The 27706-nt window shown below is 40.5% G+C and overlaps 1 protein-coding gene across 4 annotated transcripts in view; it reads right to left on the bottom strand.

The window, feature by feature from the left end:
- The window catches only part of MGAT4D (MGAT4 family member D), a 59321-nt gene that overhangs the window by 30099 nt on the left and 1516 nt on the right, over nt 1–27706 (bottom strand). For 3 of the 4 annotated variants that reach the window (XM_061584909.1, XM_061584908.1, XM_061584910.1), the window contains exons 2-7: nt 17393–17554; nt 11606–11746; nt 9392–9525; nt 3412–3458; nt 2164–2277; nt 235–310 (exon numbers count right to left, since the gene is read on the bottom strand). In XM_061584909.1, the coding sequence (XP_061440893.1) occupies nt 235–310; nt 2164–2277; nt 3412–3458; nt 9392–9525; nt 11606–11746; nt 17393–17554 (674 nt within the window). The remainder of the gene's footprint in view (nt 1–234; nt 311–2163; nt 2278–3411; nt 3459–9391; nt 9526–11605; nt 11747–17392; nt 17555–27706) is intronic. The other variant, XM_061584911.1, reaches the window with a different exon arrangement.

Below are 27706 nucleotides of genomic sequence, written 5' to 3'. Positions count from 1 at the left end.
CTATGTTTCAGTACAATCAGTGAAACTTTACTTACCCTTTAGGACTGGAGTCTTAGACATGCAATCCCTTCCTCATTAGTCATGAGAGTTATGAAATAACGTTGATTTTACAAATTAGTAAAGTAGAATTCTGAATGTGTTTACTTATGAAATAATACAATAGCGGAGACCTAAAAATTACAAAATCCAGTACAGTTTTATCAGTGTAGCCATGTATGTTGCATGTGAACATACCTGTAAATAAAATGTTCCCCTTGGTTGGGCATACATCATTAAGAAGCTATAATCCAAATTCTGTTTTGTTCTCCACCTAAATATAAGCAACAAGTAATGCTTTTAAAGAACAGCTTACTTTGATACTTTGTTTTCTTTCTCTTTAGAAAAACTAGAGCAAACTCTTATCTAAACAGACCCATTTCAATCTGGTTTCTCTGGCTGGTGTTGAGGACAGAAACTGCCTTGGTGGCCTTGGCTTACAATGACCTACACTGGGAGAAAGTCAGTGGGGACTGTAATCTTGTTGTTTCTCTTGGACCTGTCACTGTCATCAACCACGGTATCTTCCGCACTATCTACATGGGGTGGAAGTACTAAGGTACACAGGTTCTTCTATCTTGCTTGGAAGTTTCAGAAAGTGGTGTTGGAAGACTATTGTTTATTAACAAAATTTTCATACTGCTTAATATAGTAAAAATCTCTAAGCAGATGTTTTGAAAAATCATCACCATAGTAATTATGGAGTTCTGCAGAAATTTATCATTTCTGCCATGCTTTTAGCCTTCCGCATGAAACTGTTGGGAGAGATTATCCAGAGATTTGGAGTGAGGTGTCAACAATATGCAAATAACATCCAGCTTTATTTCTGCTTCCCATCTCAGCAAGGTATGAAGATGGCAGTTCGGAATGCCTACCTGAAATTAGTAATGGAGTGAATTATAACAAACAAATCAAAACTCAGTCTAGACAAGAAGTTTGTGTTGGGCTACTGAGTGGACAGGCATATATACTTGCCCTAGATGGCATTATCTTCCCCTGAAAGGAACTGTTGCACTGCTTGCAGGCATACCTGGATCCAGACCTTATCGGTCAGCTGTTGCCAGAACAACCTTATACCAGCTTTGGATTTTTTATTTGATGTATTTATTTAAGCATTTATATACCGCTTTTCAGGTGAACCTCACAAAGTGGTTTACATAAGATTATTACAACAGTAAGCATCAATTTAAAAAAAAAAAATTACAGTAAGATGGAAAATTCAGCCTGTTTAGCTGTTACTGCTTCTTCTCACTCCCCTCGGGGCAAAATGTTTCTACAGATATGTCAGTGGCGACAGTTGGGGGAAGGAGGGAGGGGCCACTGGATAGTGACAATTCCTCCAGCTTCTTTCTCCTCTTGCCTCAGAGCAAGACGGTCCCTCAGATACCCCTTTAGTGATAGCTGGGAGAGGGATGGAGGGGCCACAATGGGAGCTGGATAACCCTCAACACTCCTACCAGGAAAAAAAAACCCACCCACATACTGTTTCGCATGCCCTAGTAGACAACTGACTTAGTTATTGTAATGTGCAGTTTGTGGGACTGCTCTTAAAGTTAGTTTAGAAACTGCAGCTAGTCTAATATATAGCAGGATGACTTCCAACTTGGTCAGTCAGACTGAGTATATTACACTTGTAGCACAAGTGTAATACAATGTTCCCGTGATTGTTTCTGGGCTAAATTTAGGGGGCTTGCTTGAACCTCTAAAGCCCTAAGCAGGTTATCTGAGTGAACCCCCCTCTCCCATATGGACCTCCCAAAATGTTGGGATCAGGAAATGATGGCCACTTGTGAGACTAGTTATGATTAGTGATGCACTTTTTTTCATTAGTGGCCTCTCAATTTTGGAATTTCCTCTTGTTAGAAGTATGTTGGATTAGTAGACTGGTCTTTTTCAGAAAGACTATAAAAGTTTTTTTATTTAGAGATGCTTTGAATTCTATCGCCTGCTAATATTTACTTTCTCTTTGCAGCTGTGGTGATTAAAACAAAATAATGTTTTCTAACTTTATTATAGTATGAGCTACTTTGAAGACAGAGTTTAAAAACCAAAATATTAAAATAATCCTAATTTTACAATGGGTAATAAAAATGGAGTCTGAAAAGCATCACACACTGCCTTTCATACCTGACTCTCTCTTTTGAGTCTCCAAATGTTTCCTTGAGATTGGAGAGCTCAGGATAATAGGAAGAAGGGGGAGATATAACCTCCAGAACTCCAGAGAGTGTCTCATTTGGGAAGCTACGACAGAAAAATCAAACACAGTATTATCTTCAAGTGAACATCTATACAGAGGTACAAACTGCTTAGAGCCTATTCACATTTGTTTATGCTTGTGGATGGACTTTTATACATTTTCTTAAGAAAAACATTTATTTTTCCTGTGTATGCATATTGCGTACTAGGACAGAGCAATCCTATACAGCTATTACACCAGGGCTTGAGATATGCGATTGCTATACTAGCAGAACACATCATATCTAATAAGCTCAGCCCAGAACAGGAATGGAAATCACAGTAGAAATAATTTTTTTTAACATGCCACAGAAATGCTAGCCACTCCTCCAGTGGTGTTGGCAAAACTACCACTGCCTACCAGTCAGTCTCAAGGCATAGCAGAGATGACATCCCCAACCTGAAGAGCTAATCTACTCTACCCAATCTGGAGGCATGGCCTTGCTCCTCAACACACCCATAAACATCACAGCATCCCCAAAACATGAGCCCCATTAGCACAGGCAGCAAGCACACAGCTCCTGAGAGACCCAAGGCAACCCTAGAGGGAGGGATCTGCAACACCCAATGCCACAGTCTGCACATAAGAACCTCAGGACCCAGTCAGTCTCTGCCTAAAAACCCATGGAACCAACTTTCAAAGGCCATGTTTTCCATACTGTTGGCATCACAAAGAAATGCTTTGCATTTTATTGCATTAAAGCATGAGATTTAAAGCATGAGATTTAAAAAAACAAAAACAAAAAACAAACAGAATGTTATTTCAAGTAGCTAACACAAAAGGGTTTAGAAATATCTAGATATTAGTAAAGATTACCGATTACCTCATGGAATTAAAGTAATTGAATTAACTATTGTATGTATACATGGGTGCTTTGGCTGTCATAATTAAATTATGTGGAATGTATTTTGAGATATTTAAAGATTATAGATGCAGAGTAGCGCCACATTGAAGGAAAGCTAAATTTAGTAATTCAATTGTTTTTCTGTCTTTCTTATTGCTGTAAATATCAATATCTAGTTTATTATATGTTACAGTAATCCATGTTACTGATAAGTAAACATTTCTTGATGGAGTATTTTTAACGGTATATTATTTATTTTTAGTGGTCATAAGCTGACACTTTATGAAAAACTTACCAGCTTCTGATGCTTTCTGCAATGCTGTTAACATAGTCTGAATCCACCTAAAAATATTAAAGAAACCTTCAACATTTTTGCTATTTTCTGAAAACAAAAGTTGTGCTAAATATATAAGAAACTTATATATTCATTAATATTATTTCATTGTCCTCACCTCAGAAAACTAACACAGCAAAATTAATTTTGTTATGTGGAAGAAATCTTTTGCCCTTGGTATTATAAATATGAATTAAGCTGTATGCATTTTTCTCATAGTTATATGTAAAAGTATTGCTTTAGAAAAAATCTGTCTATAGCTTCTAACTGGTAGCAATTAACTATGACTTCCTGATTTGTTCATAGTAATAATGAGCTCACAGCTGAGTTAATCACAAACTTTTTTTTCCTAATCTTTTGGTAAGAAAATTAACCCAAGCAGTTTCCTTGCCGCAGGATATCCATTACAGAGAACTTCCAACAGCTGATTCCTAATGTTTCAAAAGGGTGACATTTATAAGAGAAATTATAGTGACCAACTTAGGGCACATTCCCATTACATAATCACACAGGGGGATTTGATGGCATTCCACTGGAGGTTCTAAAGCTTGTTATGACCATACACTGTGCCTCTGGTACTTTTATGCATTAATGTCATCAAACATGCCCATCAAGTATTCCAAAGTTAAAATGGCAGTCATGATAATATTTAATTGCAGCCAGTAAAATGAGAAAGACTGAACCCTTGCCTGCAGCTTCTGACATTATAGGGCAATCACACAATATGCCCATAGTGACTTGTGCTGTATATACAATCATACTACTAATGTAGTTTTGGAAAGATTATCACCTAGTTTTGCAACATAAGTATATTGTGAGAATGTGCCCTTAGGCTGTTGGTGCTGCCTAAGAAATGCATCAGTTGACCAGACTCTCTCTGGGCTCTCCCTGCATCCACATTATATGCTGATTAAAGTATATGGGTATAATGTTGTGCCAGAAACTTCAAAGCTCCCCCCCCCGCTCCATATCAAGGTCCTATCTGTTGTATTGTCTATTTAAAACTACTGAGCAGGGTTGCCTAAAGGTTAAAGAGGAGGAAAAAACAATGGAAGTACTATGTTCTGTTACCGAAGCTGCTATGGTTTTGCTACTTTATGAGTCTGTATTCTGGACTAGAACTGCAAGATTTGCAAGTCAAAGTTCTAACACCAAACACTGCATAAACAAAAAGAGAGATCCACAAACCAATTATTCCATAGTAGCTCATAGCAGACAAAGCTCAGTAGGAAACTCAGTAAGTGCTTCAGTAGGAAACAGCAATGCAATGGGGAATCAGAGAGAGGGGATCAAGCTCTTGTAAAAGATCAAAATATGGTTTCCCATAGCAACAGGAGCCTGTGGCCCTACATTGTTGAAGGACTCCAACTCCCAGCCCCAGCCATCATGACCCAGTAGTCAGGGATGATGAGAGTTGTGGTCCACAATATCTGAAGGACCACAGATTCTCCATCTCTGGTCTACCACAATTGACTTCTAGGGTGACCTGCCTCCAACAATAGGTTGAGATGGCAAATGTGGAGCTAGCTACATGAAGAGAGGCTCAAGATGAGGCCATTATAGTCTCCCAAGAGCCTAGACCATGACACATCCCCCCCTCTCCCCAGAAATCCCAGCTGTATAGCTCAGTACTGAAGGGCAACAATGTGGATACATAGCTCAGTGCAACAGTCCAGATTCAGCAGACAAAAGGTCCAAGGATTCATCCCTGGCTATGGGATCCAGAAGAAAGGGCCAGGAAAAGCCACATACATGCACACTTGAGAGAACAGTGATTTAATCTATCAGAGTGACCAGTTAATGCTGTTTGATTTCATGCTTTCCACATATTCATTTGATTGATTGCCAGTATCTGCTGCTTGTTTTCACAGAACATCTTGTAATCAGTCTCTCTCTCATGCACACATCCAACAACACTATCACACTCTATCAGGAGGATAACAGAGACACAACTGAAACCATCACAGATTTTATTGAATAGCATCAGTGGTAGCATGAGGTTGCCAACCCTTTTGTTCATGCAAGACCCTATTTCCTCTGAAAGCTGCATGACAGACAGCAGAGTAACAGGTGCAGCCTTTCTTATCACTCCAATCCCATTCTGCACCTGTTATTTTGCTGCCATACATCTGCCATGCCCAGGATCTTAGGGAGGAAAAATGTGGCAACCCCAAATAGGAACTGCTGGTTTCCCACTGGTCATGGCTGCTGGTTTTTTCCTGTGCACCTTGTTTGTGTTCTGCATGGCACTGGGCAGGAGGACATCTTTATCTCTGTGTGTGCTGAATAAATGCCTGGATGCCTGTGGAGAGACATGGGGTTAGATATGAATAAAGGGGTAGTAGCTGCAACAGACATGGAAGGGTTGTGGCTCAGTGGTAGAGCATCTGCTTTGCACGCAGAATGTCCCAGGTTCAATCTCTGGCATCTCCAGGTAAGGCTAGGAGAAACTCTTGTCTGAAATCCTGGAGAGCCACTGCCAGTCAGTGTAGACAATACTGAGCTAGATGGACCAATGGTCTAACTCAGTATAAGGCAGCTTCCTAGGTTTCTACAGGCCCTGTCTGATACAGAATTGAAATTAGAAAGTAAGTATTTGAAAAATGATGCTGTCACCTGGGGGAAATAATGTAGTATCTGTGAAAATACACACTCATCCACTGTAGGACGTTGCATTTGAACTCCAGTTGCTGTTTGTTCTGCTGCATGTGCCCTGGATCTGATCCTGCAAGGAAAAATGAGTCATATGCATTTGATCAGAAATATCTTTTAGAGCATGGAATGGAGTGCTCAGGCTTTATCAACCACAATGGGTGTGCTACCCCTAGCCTTACACAGAGCATGGTGAGAGCTCATCTGGGTTGGCGTAACTGTGACTATCAGGAGTTTTGTCTGCATAGTGCATTATTATTCAACAGTTATGGCAATGCCATTCAGAAAACACAGGATAAGGCAGGTTCAAGTTCTAATTGGAGACACTCTGTGGCTCTAAGTATTTGAAAGTTCTGTACATCTTGGGATGCTTGGGGAGGAGGGATGCAGGATGTTCACAAGTCCTATTTTTAAAGCATGCACTTTGGGGGCCTGTTGAGCCCACCCCCCTGCATTGCTTACCTTTATGGAGTGGCTTGTCTTGGACCCTAGTTGCAGCAGTAGAGTTGAGGAGGTTGTTGAGTGTTTGTGTCTCAAGGTCTGCAGCAGAGTTCCTGAAATGGTTCTGAGAGAGTACATGTGTCATAGGCTCTTCCAACTATCATGTTAGCAATAGTGTAGTGACAAATTCAGAAGTGCAGGGTTCCTTCATCATCGTCACATTACTCCCACTTTCCCTTGCTCTCCCTGTTGTCCAGTTTAAGACATCCCTAGGAGCCAATCAGCATGAAAGGGGAGGCTATGAAAAGAGTCTTCTCAGTGGCTGACTAACCTGCTTTCACTCTGGTTGACTCCAACCAGCAGAAAAGGACAAGGACTCTTCTCAGTGGCTAACACACTCCTTTTTCATGCTGATTGGCTCATACATGCTCCCCAAAAAGTAATGGATCTATGACTCCCTGTGACCTCGGACAACTACATTCCTCCTTGCTAGTATTGGTTATTTATTGTTTGTGCACTGCATAGTGCTCCCTTTCACTAAATTGCCCATTGCTAGAATTTCTGTCAGGGCCAGCCCAAGACATTCTGCTGCCTTAGCCAATGTGGACCAGTTTCCACTGCCTCTTGTGCACTGATCTCCTCCTGCTGCTGCTTTAGTCATTTGCTGTTGCAACAGTGGCAGCAGCTTGGGTGCTCCTGAGGCCCTCTAGATAATAAACTGTGAAACTTTAAACAGGTGCTATTTGGAGCTACTTTGCCCACAACATCTTGATTTGAGGAAGGACCCTTCCTCAAAATGAATCATCTAGGCGAGTCCTTTAGGAGCACCTATGTGGCTCATAGAGTCCTAGGCAGCAGCTGCTGTGCCAGAGGTGGTGATTGGCTGGCTAGTAATGGTGTAAGGGGCAGCAGCAGTAAACAGCCAGATAGCAAAACAGTGGTTAGTGTGGCTTTGTGGGTAGCTGGAGACCAAAGGAAGCAGCAGACAGGCCACGGAACACTGATCCACCACCCCAACTGATCTGCCACCTAAGACAAGGGGATCACTTTGACTAATGGTAGGCTGGCCCTGCTTGCCTCTGATGTACCCATAGATCTTCCCTAGACATAAAAAGAGTGATGTAGTCTCATGACTAGCTCCTGACTTAGTAAAAACAGTGGCTTTGTTTCAGTGTCAGTAAGACTTGTCTATTTTTTATGGGTAATGCTGCTTCAGAAGCTCAATACTGTGATCTGCTTGGTGTTTTTATGTTGTCATTGATTATTTATTTATTTTGTGTGTGTGTGTGTGTGTGTGTGTGTGTGTGTGTGTGTGTGTGTGTATGAGATCAAATTATTGTTTTAGATTAAATATATATCCCACCCCACAATCAACTATTAGTGTGAGTTAGAAATATTTAAAGAAATAAATCTCATTCTGATATAGCAAAGGGATGAAACGGATTTTGAGCTCTCTGTTGACTCAAATGGGAGTGTTTAGTTTTATTTTACTTATGACAACACTTTTGTTGATGACATAACATTATGATACTGTCAGGAGTGGGACCAACCTTTGAGGATGGGCAGGAATTCCAACCCACCTCTTTTCTGCCCCTTGTAACAATAATGTTCTGCTGGTATAGTGGATGAACCAGCGCTATGTAGGGTCCATAGTGCCTCTGTGGCTGCCCCTCTTCCATGGAACAGAAGTCCTTAGATACAAGAGGTGGCCACTATCTGTACTTTCCAGAAACATTTGGAATTTTGAACAAAATTTTTTTTGAAGAATTTTTTGTTTTGACAAGCTTTTCCAGCTGGTTGAAGAGGCCTTATATTTTGTATTGCTTTTAAACCTATTTTCAGTTGTTTTTGTGCTTTTTAAAAAAAATTGTAAACCAAATGTATGTAAATCACCTTGACCAGTATATAAAAGACAATTAATTAATTAATTAACTAGCAGTAATGTTATGCCAGTATAAATCTGCAATGCTGCCATAATATTTAAGTTATCTAAAACATTTGTTACACTCAAACAATCCCAGAGCAGGTTGCACAACTTAAAATGAAACAGTGCAATAAAACACAGCTAAAAATTTTACCAGCTCAATCAAATTTATTGGAGATCATATCTCTTCCCAGCAAACATAATTTGAAGATAGGATCACACTGTTATTCATCTTTCAAATTCAAGTAAGATGCTTGCCATATTTTCAGATTTCCTGTTACTCTTGTAAAAATTGTGTTATTTTCCTTTCTGTTTAAGAATCATTTCAAAAGTAACTGAAGCTGCAATCTTATACTGCACTTACCTGGAAGAAAGTCTCATTGAACTCAGCAGGATACATTTCTGAACAGACATGTATAGGATTGTGCTGTTAGTCTCTCTTTTTTATTCATAATAAGAATGCCAATAATACAAGCAAAGTCTGGTATTGTGTGTTGGAAGTGGCTTTGTTTCAGTTCTTTGTAGCTATTGTGTATCTGTCTTATAATTCTATCATCAAGTTTCTGTCTTTTAATTGAACCATCCCTCTGCTGATCTGTTGGCCAAGCTGCATTTTTCACTGAGAAGAAAATGGCGTTTCATGTGCTTATAGAAAATGTATAAAGAACATTTCCATGAGCTCTGATGAATAGTAAATAGCAGGGATTACTAAATATTATACCTTGGTGGAGAATCTGTGGCCTTCTATAGGTTGCAGGACTACAACTCTCACTATTCCTGACCATTGGTCATGCTGGCTGGGGCTGATGAGAGTTGGAGTCCAACAACATCTAGATGACCAAGGTTCCCCACCTCTGTGTTACACACAAACACATACTGCTACATTTCCTTTTCGTTAACATAAAAAATATCATGCTATCTTACCTCTGCTACAAAGACAACTATCATACAATTGTTCTTCTGTTCTTCAGGTATTCCATAGAAAAGGGAATTCAGTGTGTCCATCAAATAATTTTGCTTTGTTCTTCGCACTGTTGGGATACCCATTACTAAGGACACTAATACAAAAATAAATTATAGGCACTTCGTTGGATAATATTTCATCAGTACAAGAACACTTAATTTTCATGACACAACTATATATATCATTCAATTACACAATATTCTTGATGTTAACATGATATTACTAATGTGATATTAAAATCAGTAAGATTCCATATTCCATGTTGGTCATAATCCTACAAGATCATTACATTTTGTCCAAATGTGTGTTATTTTGTGGTTGTAATTTTCTAATCCAGGTCCATCTTATTTTGAAAATGATCTGCATTCTCCACTAGTAGCAGTAATAACAGTATTCTTTCTTCTGGCCAGAAACTTACAGCGCTGCCAGACATAAGCCTTTAAAAAAAAATTGTGTAAAGCAGTACAGTTGCTGTGAGGATTTTAAAAAAGTGTGTCTGTCTGTCTGTCAATGAACAGGGAACAAAAGAGGTGAGGGCAGCTTCTGTATATTGAATAGAAGTAGAAAGAGAAAAAATGTTGACTTATAATCCAAAAGTGTTGCTTCCTTTTCTTCAAGATTTTTAAAAACACAGTTCCCCAACATGTTTTGAGTACTGCAGCTTGGATGAATCTTGTGGATGGGACTGAGGGCTTATCCACACGGGAGCATTGCTTCATACTGAAGACGCTGTTTTTACCTCTGTTTTCTATTTGCACCGTCCACAGTAAGGTCTCAATGCCAGCTGCAAACATGATGTTTTCTATTCACACTGAGGGGAAGGATCAATCACCCAGTTTCCTAATGACCATGTCCTCTAATTTAGCATTTCCACTCCCTCTGGTTGCTTGGCAACCAAGCATGCTGCAGTGGGTTCCTTTGGGAAAAAAAACACCTGGAAGTGGAAATATCTGTGTTTTCCCTGGTAGGATACAGCTGAAATACAAATTTTTGTTTGACCAGTGTTATACTTTTGTGCACAACTTGGGGGGGGGAAATAAAATAAAGGCACAGCTTGCAGCAACATAAAAAAGGCCAGCAGAATGGAGGAGAGCAGCTGGCAGTTGGCTGTCAGCGTACAAGAAACAAAATGAAGGAAGGAAGGAGGAGAGAGTGGGCATGGAGAGGGGAACAATTGACACACCCACCTAAAAGTATCAGAGCAAAGTGTCTGCAAGCTCTAGATAAAGGGAGTGAAGACTTTTTTTCTTCCCTTTTTGTATTATCAGTGGATTGGGTTAGTACAGATTTACAGGGGGGAAACTGCGTGATGGCTTCTGTTTGCTGGTAATGTAATGTGAACCATGCGAATTTAAAGAAGATGCGAGTAGCACCAAACACATAGTAAACCACCGTGTAGATGAGCCCTGAGATTAAGTGGAAACTCCTACTGGAGGATGGGGGAAGGCGATACTGCTGTCTCTCTGCAGCCCCCAGCATTACCTCCCATGAGGTTTAGGAGCATCTCTTGAGGGAACACATGTGGCTACAGGGAGAAAGAGGAATTGGCAAAAAAGCCCCCCCCTTCCTTCAGTTTGTATATCCTGTGAGCACAGTTCTGATCACTAGAACTCTGGATCCAACCCACTATTTCTCAGAAATGCTGATGAATATGCAACAGTATTGTTAAGAAAGCTATGTGATAGGCACACAATTGGCTATGTAGCAGATCTACCACCACATCTAAAGTTTTGTTGGCTTGCACTAGCAAGGTAAAAAAGTGTGTGCGTGGATAGGTAGTTATGCTGAGTGTTGTAGTCCAGTAGATTGCTACCTTTTCACATCCACACACATCCACAAGCAATCGACGAAGAATTAGCTACATCAGCTCCAGGCTGGAATAGCTGAGGAACCCACATCAGATCCTTCTCAAGGGAATGGAGCAGCTTTGGATCCATGGCAGGCTCTGCCCTATCTCTGAAACACCCTGTTTTATGGCCTCATGGTTCCTACTCTTGGCAGGAACACCACTGCCTGTAGCTTCTTACTGCTGAACTTTCCATAGGTGCAATGGAGGTCATCAAAAACAAGCAGACAGGCACCTCCACCATTTCCTAACTCCTTCCAGAAGGCAACACCTGGAGTTTAGGGTTGCTCTCTAAATAAAAATAATAATTAATAAATTTTATTCTCACCCCCAGTCCTTCCTTGTCCAATTACAACATTTGGATAAATACCATCTTCGTGGTCCTTAAGATGAGGCAGATAGTGCTGGATATTTGTAAGATGGACAGGGAGTTTGTTGGTGAGACTCAACACTTTCAACTTTGTAGAGTCTTAAAAAGAACAGAAGAGGCGTGTTGGTACTTAAATTCGAAACACTTAGATAACTGCCTAAGTACAAAGTACTGACAACATCATGGTCAATAATGTGCTAGCATACCAATGGGTCCAAACAGTATGCATAAAAGTATACAGTTTGATGGTATAGCACTATGCCACAAGGCCACTACTCTGAAGCAGATCTCTTGCTCAACAACAAAAAATGTTATCCTTAAGGATGCAATCTATTTGCTATTCCACTCTCGCCTATACTGCAGGTCATAAAGAAGACTGGAGGTTACAATGGGGTCTTCCAGCTTTTTCCATGATGGCGTCCCCACCCCCTTAAGAAGAAAAAAAACCCTATGATTTAATGCCTTGCTGGTTTAAACATATACATACAATTCATATTGTGAAACAATTCATTTTGCAATATGATTAAGATGTTAAGGCTGTGATCCTACCAGGGAGTAAATCTCAACGTACCCAGTAAGATTTAGTTCTGAATATACATGCTTAGGATTGCTTTGTAAATTATTTCATGAGTTAGATATATTAATTTTAAAAGTCAGATTATGAGTTGTCTTTCATTTATCATTGCACACAATAACCCATAGCCTCTCTCCCCAGGTACTTTTTATCCAACAAAGGTAAATGCTGATATCAGAGCTTGGCTGAGGAGAAAGGCATTACGTGAAAGAACCAAGCAGGTTGTAAGCTGCAGGTGGCAATAAGGTCCCACGCTCCTGAGTACTAAACCATGCCCTTGTGTTGCTGATTAACTTAGACTTCCCCTCACTCACATCACTTCTATGTGTTTTGGGCAATTATTTATTTAAACAAACAGCACTGCCTGTCAAAGGTAGGAAAGCACTCTTTGTAGGAAATCTGGTAAAATTCCCCTCTTGAGTTCTGGAGATAAACTACCATTTAGAATAAATTACTAAATTAGCTAATGGTGTGCCTCCTTTGACAATTAAGGTAGATCTTTACTCCGTGGCACAGAGTGGTAAGCAGCGGTAACGAAGCCGAAGCTCTGCTCACGGCCGGAGTTCAATTCCAACGGAAGGAGGAAGTCGAATCTCCAGTAAAAGGGGTCGAGGTCCACTCAGCCTTCCATCCATCCGTGGTTGGTAAAATGAGTACTCGGCATGCGCTGGGGGGGTAAAGAAAGGCCGGGGAAGGAACTGGCAATCCCACCCCATATATACGGTCTGCCTAGTAAACGTCGCAAGATGTCACCCTAAGAGTCGGAAACGACTCACACTACAAGTGCGGGGACACCTTTACCTTTTTACTGTATCTGGGTTATGCTGTTTCATTATGACAACCCAGCTGCTGGAGGTAGTACCATTTTAAAGAGAGAAAGGAGAACACTTAATATTGTTTTAAGATTGGGGTTTGGACAAAAGAGGGTTAATGGAGCCAGACATACTGCTGGAGACTCCCTAATATAGCTGATAGCAAAGTTGCCAAGTACATCCTTTATTAGGGAGGTTGCTGGCTCATTGCTCTTGATAGCTGGATCCTTGGTAAATCTTCTGAATGGAACAAAAGTAGACCTTCCTCTATCCCAGCTAAGGATGATGAAATCTGGGTCCATTTGTGTGTTCGAAATTTGGGAACTGAGACAGAATGGAAGTGACTGTGAATGAATTAGACTTGCGTTGAAAGTTCTGGAAGTACTTTGAGAGGCTGGCTACTTCTCTGACCTGATGCGAGGCAATGGATTTGGCTATTTTTTGGAGTGTTACATTTCACCTATTCTCAACCTCTATATTTGCAATTACACTCAAATGTTAAATATTCTTTTTTTAAAAAATGCTGTAAACCTAGAGATATCCTTCTAAAGGAAAACGCACACTGGTAAGAGCTGCGCCCCTAGGGGTTCAGACACTCTTGTGCTTAAATAATTTCCAGTGCATCTTCAACTCTGTATTTTGAAAGAAGGTCCACACAACATTAGTGAACTCTGCCCCTTTATACTCTGCAATCGGCGTTTTGGTGTATTTGATGTGCATTTTCTTGATTCCTGCTTCACAACAATGTTAAAACTATTTGCTTGAACCTCCCATTCTGAGACCGTGGTGTGTCCAGTAGAAATGCTTTGCTGTTGGCAGTGTGCAATGTTCTGACATCAGCAGTTGGGCTGGGTATATTGCAGCTTCAGACTTGTGCATAGCTTTGACCTGTGTGTATCCGCTGCATTTTATTTCCGGTCCTCTAACAGCTTATTTCCGGTTTCTATTAGCTCTAATCTCAGCACCCTCGGCACCTTCCTCCCCAAAAGTCTGGAGTACATGAGCCACATTTTCTTCATCGCTGATACCTTGGGTGTTCCTGATCTTTTTAATTTTTTTAAAAAAAATTGCACATGAATTGCATAATACTGTACTTTTTCAAGTATGTTATGCAACCTCTTGACAGCATATTAGTATTGATTTACTGGTTGTACTCAAATCAATTTTGCTACAAAAATAAGTATGTTCCTTACCTAGTTAGCTCTGATACAATGTGTCAATTTCTGATACTTTAAACTTTCCCCCTTTCTTTTGTGTTTTGGGCTTATGCACAGACCAGATGTTTCATTTCCCCAGAGGTCCCACCCTCCTTTGCATGTGTATTCTGTAATACTGTACTTTTTCAAGTAAGCAACCTCTTGACAGAGTGATTTAAATAAGCGATTTACCTAGCTCTGATGCTTTGTGTAAATTTCTTATATTTTAAACTTATTTCCCCCCATTCCTTTGTGTATCAGGCTCATGTGGTAGACCGGATGCTGCATTTCCCCTATGGGTCCACCCTCCATGTGGTGTGATGATGAAGTGTAATTGCACAACTGTGGGCTGGCTGAAGGCTCAGTCATTGGCTGGTCCATGTTTCTGTTAGCAACAAGTACAAGACATAGCATTTTTACTGGTTGGTTCGCTTGTCAATAAATGCAACCTGTTGCTATCCACCAAGATGTATCTTCTCCACACATCAGTCAGTGCCTTGCTGACAAGTCCCAAGGAGTGAAATCAACAAAGTCATGCTTCCTAGTCCTGTGATCCAATGTTTTCATCCTATTGACTTTTCACAGGGGTTCCCCCCCCCACTGCTGCTGCACCATGGAAAGCAACAACCCAATTGTGATGCCTCTTCCCCCTTTCCAGTCACCCCCCAACTCCATCACAGCCACCACCGCCACAATTTCCTCCCAGCAAACAGGGTGGGGAGCAGAAGAAACAAAAAAACACAAGGAGAAGGAGGTGAAAGTACTACAGATGGGGAGGAAAAAACAAGGGTATGTAATGGCAGCATGGAGGGAGGAAGGAAGAGGTTGCAGTTCATCTCCCTCTCGCCTTTTCTCTAGTGCCTCCTCACCCCGTTTTCCTGCTGTATCCCCCTTACTTCAGGATTGCTGGAGAACAGCATAATGCTGTCAATCTGCCTGCCTATGTATGTTTGTGTGGCCCATATATGCGCAAAGCATGTACCATTTCCATTACAGATTTCTAATTCTAGTGTGAGGATGCCCTCTTGCAGGATCGAGTAACTGATAAATATGCATGTACAGAACAAGTAGATGATGGATTCCAATTTAACATATGTGCAATAACACCCCCCCTAAAAAAAGTACAAATGGGCATGTGTGCAGGTAGAAAAAACCTGCAGAAGGCACAAAAGCTGAGAGACTGATGATGACATTAAGAGCAGGGCAGCAATCAGTAGGTAATGCACACTGGAGTACAGCATAATCATATGCTCTGTTGCATGGATGCATTATGATCCAAACAGAATCAAAGAAAATAACATTATAAAGATGTGTACATCAGGGGAAGATTTGTTTTGAATCACAGAGAGATAAAATGGACTGGCAACTTTTTAAGCCACCGGTGTGCATGTACCTTAGAACCTGTCAACACTTGGAGAAGTTAGCATAACAATATATATACCCTTGCATATATATAAAATTTTGTAAGCATAAGAAATATTTTTCACAAAATAATTTTTTGTCTATTTTGACAAAAGAAATGCTTTTGGGAGGAGTGGGAGTGGATCATCACTTTCTCTTTCCTAGTCATACCCAATTAATTTAAAAGGGACTATTGTTGAACTGAAAATCTAAAGACAGGTACCAAACCTAAACATCATTTTGTTTTGTTTCATTCTGATTTGACTTCTCATAACTTAATGAAAACAATTTCTACTCTCCATTTTACTTTCATTAGCCTCTATATCCTCAGAGTATATTTCTTTTTCCCCCACAAGATTTTCCCAACTGTACTCTAACAGTTACAGTATGATGGATGAGGAAGTTAGACTTTGACCATGTAAGAGCAAAACAGAGCTGGGGATTCTCTCTTCAGCTCCTGCTGACATTAGCAGATGTACTTAAATGCACTCCTTAGTGAGGAAGGAATGGGAAGAGGAAGTGTCATTGGAGTCAGGTGGATGAGATAGCACGTTGTGGTCACTGCACATTTTCATTTTGTTTTTTCCCATAAATTTCTATACCATTCTTCATCATAAAGAACTTCAGAACAGTTTACAGACAAGTCATAACTTTTCTAGGCACATATTTATGGATTGATCTCATTAGCAATATGCATTTACATATTGTTGTGTCTTATTGTGTGTATTAGTGAGGGTGCCCCAGACTGTCAGTATTTTGTGAGTGAGATTCAAGCACACACTGGAACTTTAGGTTTGGGCATTTAAAGTGAATTAAAGCACTCTGTCACCCTAGTGCAACAAATTCACTTAACAATAGTTTTGTGCAGTTTGGAAAGTGATGGGGAAATGCACTGAAAAGTATAGGATGAACAATGGTTATTAGGAAGACATGTAAACACCCCACAAGCAAATCTGGATGAATGCTTGTTGTCATATATTTGTCCCATAAAAAAGAAAGAAACACAACAACAGAGTGAATGCTCAACGAAGACTGGACATAATCTAACTGCCATGTAATTTTTGTAAGCAAATCAGGATGCATGTTGAATAAACAGGACATCTGAAAGAGCTCTAAGTCTTCTTTCTTGCTATGCCTTCATTTGCATTTCTGCTTGCTGTGTTTCTTTAGTCTAGACTGCAGACACAGAATCTAGATCTGGAGACCAGTTGATCTGTGCCCCCTTGGTGAACCACTCAGTGATGCATAGAATTCCCAAGATTACAATGTCATCACACACTCCTAGGAAACTTTGTCCACTCAGTTTTCCCATTGGTCTCCTCTGACCTACAGTGAAGACTGTTCACTCTGGTATCAGTGGGGTAGTGAATGGGGATATGTTTCAGACCTTTGGACAGCTCCTTGAAAGTTCAGACTAAAACCAGAGAGGATGCACTGCCTCACTGATATCAGAGCCACCAGTCTCCACTGTCTGGCAGACCTATAAAAGCTTCCGGGTCAGGCTGTGCCTTGGAAAAATCAGTTTGGCCTTCTCTGCCTGGCTGGCTTGGGTCTTTCTTCCTGCATGTTGGATCCCCCTCAAGACACAGTCACGCCTTCTGCTCTCATATCTGTAGCTCTCTAGACTGCCTGCTGGCCAGTATCACATCACACGTTAATGAAAGCTATAGACCTTCTCCTATTTTTGAAGAAGCAGACGTTTCTTTTTTGAGAAAGTTATGAGTTTGACAGTCATAAAAAAAAAAAAAAGGCTAACACAAACCTGTAACACTTGTTGAAGTGTTGGCTAGGTCACCAATGAATCGCTTGATTTCATTCAGGACACTGTTCAGCTCTTCTGATCTTTTTCTGTTTTCTTTTTCAGCATAGAAGAGTCTTTGGCGAAGTTCCAAAAGCTGCCGTTGGTTAAAATCTAAACCACTTCCTGAAATTGTAAATGCAAATTATTTTCTTCAGAGGAGGAATCAGGGTTGCCCTGAGGGTTTGTCCCGCTTGCATTGGCTGCCTGTATGTTTCCGAGCTTGATTCAAGGTGCTGGTTTTAACCTATAAAGCCTTACACGGCTTGATGGAATACCTGATGGAACGCTTCTCCTGACATGACCCCACCCATACATTACGCTCAATATCAAAGGCCCTCCTGCGGGTGCCTACTCAGAGAGAAGCTCGGAGGCTGGCAACAAGGGAAAGGGCCTTCTCAGTGGTGGCCCACAAATTATGGAATGATCTCCCTGATGAGGTGTGCCTGGTGCCCACACTGTTATCTTTTTGGTGCCAGGTCAAGACTTTCCTCTTCTCCCAGGCATTTTAGCATGTGTTTTTAAATTGGTTTTTAAAAATGTGTTTTTAAAATTTGTATATTTGTTTTTAATGTTTTTAATTGTTGTAAACCGCCCAGCGAGCTTCAGCTATGGGGTGGTATATAAATGCAATAAACAACAACAACAACAGTTGTTATTATTATTGTTGTTGTTGTTGTTGTTATTGTGGGGACATGTCAGAGAGTTCAGATGGCAAAAGCAAAACAGAAAAGAAAATGCTACCTTTATGTCTTGCTGGATAAAGTGTAGAACTGTTTCCTTAAGTAAACAAAAGGGTTAATAACACTGATCATTCATTTGCAGAAGGAAGACTGCAAAATACACACCCATTTTATAATCAAGTGTGTATTATAAGCAAAGCACAATCTTAAACTAATTACTCAGGCTAGCAAAGTTTACTCCCCCCCTCCAACTACCCCCCAAATAAAGATAATTGACCATACCTTTCCTCACCAATACATAGTTAGACTATAGATTGATGAGCCTATTGTCATTTATGCCTCCCTAAGGTGCCTTATGAGAAGCCAGTTAAACACTGCTATTACAAAGCCTCACTGATCATTAAACAACATGTAGCTGAATCTCATGCAGGGTTTGTCCTGAGGAAACTTTACTAATTGGCAGTGAAAACCTTTCTAATTTACAGCACTAAAATGGGGCAGAATATTCAGGATCTGGTTTTCAGTTGTGTTGAAAGAACAGCATGACTGCATACATACAGCCTGGTCTTCTAAGGGTGGCTTTTAAATATTGTATAGCACTTATTGAATTAATGTATAATTAATGTGCTGTATAAGTGTTTACTAATAGAAGCAGTTCCCTGATCTGTCCCTATCCCCATGGTTACCAGATCCATCAAGTCAGTTCAAAGTAGTGACAGGGCACTACTTGTAAGGTGCCCATTGTTGCTTTTTCAGGCTCAAGTACTGTAAACCAGAGGTGGGGAACCTTTGGCCCTCCAGATGTTGCTGAATTACAATTTCTATTAGCCACAGCAAGCATGGCCAATGGCCAAGGATGATGGAAGTAGTAGTTCAGCAACATCTATAGGACAACAGGTTCCCCACCCCTGCTATCAATCCCACCTGGTCAACAATATATTTTATCAAGCTCCAGGTCAACAAGAAGGTGGATAAGAAGCATGTGTTGTGTTTGCCATAGGTGAGCAAGAGGTACTAACCAAATGAGAAAAGAACTCAGGAGAATTGATTTTTCTTTAAAGGGAAAATGTCTCATATAGTCAGTGATGATGGCCTGGCTCTAAGTCATACAGCGTCAACCAAATTATTTCCTTATTTCCTTGTATGAAAACCTGCATTGTACTGACCATATAAAATGGTTGTAACATCGTTACATTTGATCTCTGTTCCTACATAGGAACACAGGCACATTACAGTCTTGTGGTCATTTACATGTTTGCTCACGCGTAAGCTTACTATCAGCACTGACTAAGCTAATGACCTTATGTAATAAAACCTCAATAAGAGAAGAACTATGTCTTTGTTTGCTTTCCTATCCAGATGGAAATCTGTGCAAAGTGTACAGAAGTGACCTTTGATTTTATTATCAAATATGAAGGTGGAGACTGTACACAAAAGTACTAGGTAAGACTTTTGGACAACATCATAATTATGTGAAGCTCCTGTAGCTCTGGGAATATTGTTGTTGTGTTAATTGTTCTTGTAAATACCTTGAGGAGGAAAAAAAACTATGATCTATATATAGATCTACTAATGGCTAACAGCAATTTCCTGGGGGGAAATGGTTTTTAGAAAGGGGAAAACCAGATAAATTTTGAAAAAAACTTTTTTATTTTGGATAATTTTCTGAATAGACATGTCAATAAGAGATATATATATATATATATATATATGAATTAAAATAAAAACACCCAGTGTAGGGAAAAAATCATCTACCCTATATATATATATATATATATATATATATATGAATTAAAATAAAAACACCCAATGTAGGGAAAAAATCATCTACCCTCCACACATCACTAACCAGCAAAACATAATTCTGAGTCCAACAGTAAATACTGGACTAATTACAAAGGTAACTTTCTGCATATGGAAGAAGTCTTCCACTCATGATTTAGCAATTTTAAATCTGTCACTTAACAGTATTCTAGAAAAGTGAAACAAAATCCAATTGTGCAAGAATTTGCAGAAGAGCTTGCATAAAACCTTGCACAAGTGGAAGCATAAGAAGTGCTGTCTAACCTGTTAGCCTAGGTAAGAGTTACAACTGCAAAGGATTCTATCTTTCTCTAAGGCAAGTGCTTTGTCAGAGGCACATTTGTGGGGAAAGAAACCACCACTGTGCAAGAGTCTGCAGATCACCACAGTTTCCACCAAATGTTACCCTCTATGGCTAAAGCCAAGCAAATACTCAGGCTGATCGTCCAGAGGGGGAAAAAAGTTTGATTCTGTTTTCCATACAAAAAAACAGTTCCAAACAGGTTCGTCATCACTACATTTCATACAAGGATATAAGACTCAAGTTTTGACACTAGTTCATCTTTGAACAAGACGCACTCATAAGAACATAACTCCCTCAAGCCACACAACAGTAACTATATATGCTTATGGAACTCCATAAACATTATCAGTGTTGGGCATGTTCCAAGTCCCCTTTACCTTCAGGAGCATATCTATTACTGTTCAGGTGGGTAAAGGAGAAACAGAAGGGGAGAGTGCAATGAAGTGGTTGGAACCCTGACCACAAGCACGCCACACTGCAACATTGTTCCTTCACACTGCAACTTTGTTCCTTCCCAAGTCTTTTTGGGGAGTTTACACAGCTTAGTGGTAATGCATCTGCTTGCACAGAAAAGGACCTAGCTTTGGTTCCTGGCAATTCCAGGTAGGGCTGGGAATGTCCCCTGCCTGAAACACTGTTCTCTTCTTTACCTATGTGCAGTCTGGATATGTTGTTGTTGTTGTTGTTGTTGTTGTTAACAACAACAACAACAACAACAACACTGTATCCCACCTTTTGTCCCAGTTGGAGCTCAGGGTGGCAAACAAAAACACTAAAAACACTATAAAACATAATAAAAACAAACATTAAAATATATTAAAATGAAACATCCTTAAATGTATTTTTAAAAAAAGCTTTAAAAACATCTTAAAAAGCAATTCCAACACAGATGCAACTGGAATAAGGTCTCTACTTAAAAGGCTTGTTGAAACAGGAAGGTCTTCAGTAGGCACTGGAAAGATAACAGAGATGGCGCCTATCTAATATTTAAGGGAAGGGAATTCCAAAGAGTGAATGAGTGAGTGAGTGTATATATATAAAAATATATAAAGGATGCAAACATTAGTTGCAATTGCAAAGAACTGCCCTGACAACCGATTACCATCCAAAACAATTAAATTGTTCTGGGGTTGAGGATGACCTACTCATGCAAGGTCCCTCCTTGTCTATACCATGGTATTTCCTGCACATGCAGGATTAGTAGCACACTTGGGCTGGTATCTGCTATGCTGGCATGCTACTGTTGCATGTGCAGGAGCCAGCAGTCCAATTTAGATATGTCAGATGTGTGAGTTCTGCAGATGTAAGTAATTTATGTGTGTTTAAATCAAGCCCAATTCTGCCACTACAAGGCAGATATCCAAAGAACAGAATCCAGACTGAAGACCAGTCACAAGTTAGTCCCATAGTAAAGGTCAGAGGAGATTGCCTTGCCCTGAAGTCTCAGAAAGGAGATGGAATCTTATTTTTGCCAGGAGCAGATGTTAAATCTAGCTTGGCTTAATGCAGATGTGTGAAACCTTTGGCCCTCCAGATGTTGCTGAACTACAACTTCCATCATCCTTGGCCATTGGCCATGGTTGCTGGGGATGATGGAAGTTGTAATTCAGCAATATTTGGAGGGCCAAAGGTTCCACACTCCTGGATTAAAGGAAGGATGGCAAACATTTTTCAGAACGAGGGCTGAACACCCTAGGGGGAACCTTCCAGAGGTGATATGCCACAGGTAAAAGATGGTGGAGCAACAGATAGAAATTACTTTTATACTATGCAAAAGTCAGGGGTTTCCACACGCACACACCCCTTCATCCTGCATCAAGACACGCAGGGGCATTATGACGGTTCAGAGCCACATTCCAGGCAGGCAAAAGCACTGAAAAAGGTCATAAAGCAGGGCTGATGAGGAGCTGTATGGCCTGGGGAGTATCCTGAAGGCTACATAGAGCAGGTTAGAGGGCTGCATTTGGCCCACAGTCCTGAACTTTCCCATCCCTGGTTTAAAGGTTCAACACATTTAACTGGGCAGCAGCTACTTTTGCCTAACAGCAAATGTAAGAGAACAATACTGGTAGGGGATTTCCTCCCTATACAAATAAAAGGTAAAGGTGTCCCCGCACTTGTAGTGCAAGTTGTTTCCAACTCTTAGGGTAACGTCTTGCGACATTTACTAGGCAGACCATATATATGAGGTGGTATTGCCAGTTCCTTCCCCGGCCTTTCTTTACCCCCCAGCATATCCCGGGTACTCATTTTACCAACCATGGATGGATGGAAGGCTGAGTGGACCTCGACCCCTTTTACCGGAGATTCGACTTCCTCCTTTCATTGGAATCGAACTCCGGCCGTGAGCAGAGCTTTGGCTGCGTTACCAATAATTACCAGCTCCTCCTAACAGCTTTTATTAGTCATTTAATAAAGCATGCCTGTTAAAGGCAAAAACGCATTTAACATCATCATTGCCAGATATATAACTATCCCTTTAATTCAGATTTACGTTAAGATGCCCTGACAGGGTAAGAAGTAACTGAGATATAGCAAAACTTTTCCCCCAAAATCTTTGTATAATTAAACAACTGAATTTACAAATACTACATAAACTATATGGGTAACTTGCAGTGCAACCTGAAGCATGTCTACTCAGAAGAAAGTAACAGCAAAATGTGTGCAGGACCATGGGCCCAGTTTCCCAAAATAGGCCTGGTATGTACTTATCTTTTATACAAAAATTAAATGCTTGCATCCATCTTGGGGGGGGATGTTGTATAGTTAGTCCTTTTCTGACTAAATATCCTGTAATGACACCACATCAGAAGAGTCCCTTTCTAGATAATTAGTTCTTCAACATGCAATTTCATTTTGTTTTTTCTCCCAAATCACCCTAATCATTTTCACATAAGACTCTTAAGATTAACTCAAGATTATGATTGTGGAAGATCTACTTTCATGAGAAGAAAAGCAATAATAAAGCATCTATTGTGTTTTGTGAATGCCTCTTGCAGCACTTGTCAATTATTACGGATTTACTTGAGAGACTCATGGATTAGTTAAGTTTCCTTACTGGCCCACTGCCATTCTATGGGGACTCTCTGCACCACTATATAAACACCAATCCAAACTTGTCATGAGGGAGGCTAGATGAGAGACAACTACTGAATTCTTTACTTGTTTGTCTTTTGAGGCATTCCTGTGTACCACTTTTAAATTCAACTCCAATTCTAAGCATGTTTACATGAAAGGAAACTAGTATGTTAGAATCTCATCAGTCCAATTTGTTTGTGTATCTTCTTGGAATGCACTGCAAACCACTCTTTGAGTGCTGCATACAGATGGGTATTATATTTCTTTAGTTAGAAAGGCAAACAGGAACAAAAAGAGTAAAACAAAGGAACATGCAGTCTTTATGCCTTGTATTTGTTTAAAATGCCTATGTCAACTTGACCCAAAATGTCATGTTCAAGCTGACACGTTGGCTAGTGCACCAGCCTTTGCTTGCTTATGTATTCATACCTTCCTTTCCTCTGCCTCCCATATGTGCCTGCCACATCCCTATTTTTCAACTAAGTTTTTGCTAGTTGTGTATGACAGAGCTGCTGCTTGTTAAGACCAGTACTACCCATTCCTATTGGTGTATAAGCTGTATACAACCAAGCTAGATATTAAATGTGTTTGTGTTATCGTTTCCATCTTTTTAAAAAAAATCCACACAAAAGCAGCTTTGGGAGGCTACAACTTTAAGCAAAGGAATGGCAGCTGAATCCTTTCCCTTCCAGATGTTTTCTACTCAAAATTGCTTCTAATGCTGCTTTCAGGTATTGGTATCTTTTCTACTGTAGGATAAAAAGCAGTTTAGAGTAGAGTGACTTTAAACAGAAACATGGATGCAGGGGAAAGGGTTAAGCAGAAAAAAAGGAGAGGAAGTACTTCAGTTTTAAATTGTTCTTTCTCTTGCTTGCAAACTTCCAGAGGCAACTTCTGATTTGATTTTTAATGGGGGACATTTTCTTATTTCATACGAGCCATCTCAAAGTCCAGGGCCAGCACCAGAGGGCAACCAGGCTGAGCCCTGGCTGAGGGCTCCTGAGGCCCAGGGGGGCACCTAAAAGGCCCCTCCTTAGAGTGGGAGGGTAGCACTCCTGTTCCAATCCATGGCAATGTCGAATCCTGACAGATTGCAGAGAAGGAGCACCCAGGCACCTCCCCATATAGACCATGCGGTCTTCAATAAGACCACACGCACACTCCACCTACCTCTACCATTGCTTTGAATGCTGTGCGCACATGCCTGCCAGCAACCAAGGTGACAGTAGAGGCTTCCCTAAGGGGCTGATGCCCCTACTGCCATCTTAGTTGATAGCAGGCAAGAGAGTGCATGTAGTGTAGCCTGTGCACATGCCTCACCTACGTCTCCCGTCACCTCACGTGAATGCTGTGAGTGCTGAGCACTCATACCTGCCATCAACTAAGATGATGGGGAAGGCATCAGCCCCTTAGGGAAGTCTCTGCCATCATCTTGGTTGCTGGCAGGCATGTGCACACAGCATTCACAACAATGGGAAACTGGAACAGGTTCAGAGGAGGACAAAAAGAATGATCAGGGGACTGGAAACAAAGCCCTATGAGGAAAGACTGAAAGAACTGGGCATGTTAACCTGGAGAAAACAACACTGAGGGAGATATGATAGCATTCTTCAAGTACTTGAAAGGTTGTCACATAGAGAAGGGTCAGGATCTCTTCTTGATAATTTCAGAGGAAGAACACAAAATAATGGGCTCAAGTTACAGGAAGACAGATTTCAACTGAACATCGGAAAAATGTCCTAACAGTTAGAGCAGTACAACAATGGAACCAATTACCTAGGAAGATTGTGGGCTCTCCAACACTGGAGGCATTCAAGGGGCAGCTGGACCTGTCATGTATGCTTTAACTTTGTTTCCTGCACTAAGCAGGGGTTATAGACCCCTTCCAACTATAGTATTCTGTGATTCTATGATGTAAAGCAAGGCCAGTGAGGGGTGGGTTTGGCTTGGGAAAAGTGGTTATGGCTAGGGAGAATTATGAGAGCCTGAGAGACAGGTCTGGAGGCCTGCATTCAGTCTCCAGGCCTTAGGTACCCAATCCTTGGGCTAGATGACAAGAAATTAGCTGTATGTGCACATGGAAACATAAATTAGAGGGCAGCTACCACAAAATAAAAGAACAATGTATAAGTAACATAAAACAAACAGAAAAGCTCTTATCAGATGCATAACTAAAACAAGATAAGGCTTCAACAGTAAGCCTGACACTGAAAAAGTACTGGTGTTCTTAAACAGAGTTTTGGTCCCTTTTTAATTCTGTTCCATCATATTTTCACAGGAACAACTTTTCTCTTTTAAAAAAGTTACAGCAGGCAAGAAAAATAGCAGGATTAAAAGAACTGTAGCAGTGTCTACTGAATAAGTGTCTAGTCAGAGGTAATCCTTGTCAAGTTCAGTGGGTATTAGTCTCAGGTAACTGAGTACAGTAGGGCCCCGCTTTTTGGCATTCTGCTAATAAGACAGCTTTCAATTAGAGTAAGGCCCCACTCATACGGTGCTTGTTCCGCTTTTATGGTGTTTTTCGGGCGTCGGGCACCATTTTATTGATGGAGTTCCACTTTTTGGTGGGTTTCGCTTTTAGGTGGAGGTCTGGAACATAACCCGCCATATGAGTGGGGCCCTACTGTACAGGATTGCAGCCCTAGACTCATAAGTGCCACAAGATTAGTGTAAATACTTGGAATGGTGGCAGGAGTAGATCTATTTTTACTTTGCAATTAAGCCAAGAATGTTAAAATCAGGAAAAAAAGTATTTCTCTCTCACAGACATAGGGTAGAACTTAGCAACAGAGTAGAACATAATAGATTAGAACCTAATAATGATCTCACAAGTCATGCTCAGATCCTTGATTTCTACTGATATTCTCCAAATCTATCTATCTAAGTAAAATAAAAATAGCATAATGTAGCACAATATACATATAATAGTTTGGATCCTAAGATAAGTTAACTTAAGGAAGTTCATGGAAGGAAAGTTTCTCACTCCTTTCTCTCCCCTGTAGCCACCTGTTCCTCTCAAAACTCCAGGGAATCAGGGTTGGGGTGCCCTCCACAGCAATGTCCAATGGGATGAAAGGAGGTGGGGAGGAGTTTCCTTCCATGAACTTCCTTGCCTTATGATCCAAGCCATATTCATATTCATATTCTCTCTCTCTCTCTCACTCACTCTCTCTCTCTCTCTCTCTCACAGAGAGAGAGAGACAGAGAGAGACAGAGACAGAGTGCATTATGCAAAGCAATTTTTAAGAAAAGGAATGAATGTCCAACTGTCATTTGGCAGCAACCATTCCAGCAGGCTCCCTAGATTAGAGAGATGGGAAACAAGGTTCATTCCATCAGCTCTGCTGAAAGTCCAGCTCCATCAGGTGTCTCCTGTCCCTGAACTATTTCCATTTCAGCTGGTCATGATAAGAACTATTTAAGAACTGGCCCCAAATTTGATTTGATTTCCCCCCTCTTCTCCTATCCCTTTCCTTTTGTGCTGTGTCTTTTAGACTGTAAGCTTGCAGGTAGGACTGCATTAGTTTATTTCATAGAATGTAAGGTGTTTTGGGAGCCTATCTGGCTGAAAAATGGGATACAAATGCAATAATAATTCTATTTAAGTCCATGGACATGAAATTATACCATGAAAAATGAATGGCAACAGAGGAATAATATACAGTGGTCTTATATTGTGGCACAGACATGAGAAGCAAATATCCTCAAATCCCACAAGCACTCAAATTTTAAAACACATTTATAGAGAACAGCCAATTCAAGTGATTACTTTGACATCACCCATCACTGTGCATGTGACCAATGTGTTATCTGAACAATTAGCAATTAGCAGAAATAGCTATTTGGCACATCACATCACTGCTCAGAACCATTAGGGTAGTTTCAGAGTCATGCTAGTCACTCTGGTTTCTATGATGTATTAATTAATTATTCTGGGCCACCATAACTTTGTGTCCAGATAAAAAGTAAAAAACAAAAACCCACATTTTGCATAACATGAATAGGGACACACATTCAAACGGTTGCTTTTCTTGTCACACACATTCAGAGCAAGGGTTATCTGCACAGGGATTTCTGGCTGAATACATCAGTCCAGAACATTCAAACCCACAAACTCTGCAGCGGTTATGCAGCTCTCCATGTTAATCTTATGTAGTCCAGATAGACAGTATCACTGGGACTCTGCAGGTGGCTCAATCCACAAAAGAAATGTTGCATAAAATGGAGAGCCACCTTAGCCAGTTTTGAGTACTACTTTCCCCCATACTTAAACTATAAATACCCCAAAGAGCACCATGAGTAACTCTTGAAAAATAGGGCCTGACTCAAAATTCCTACGGATTTCAATGGGACCTCTTTTGTAGAATGTCCCACAGCCCCACTGATGAATGGAAGCTTTGTGCGACTGCC

Source organism: Rhineura floridana, chromosome 9, assembly GCF_030035675.1.
Source record: "Rhineura floridana isolate rRhiFlo1 chromosome 9, rRhiFlo1.hap2, whole genome shotgun sequence".
NCBI classification, from domain to species: Eukaryota; Metazoa; Chordata; class Lepidosauria; order Squamata; family Rhineuridae; genus Rhineura; species Rhineura floridana.
This window is presented reverse-complemented; position numbering and strand designations above follow the sequence as displayed.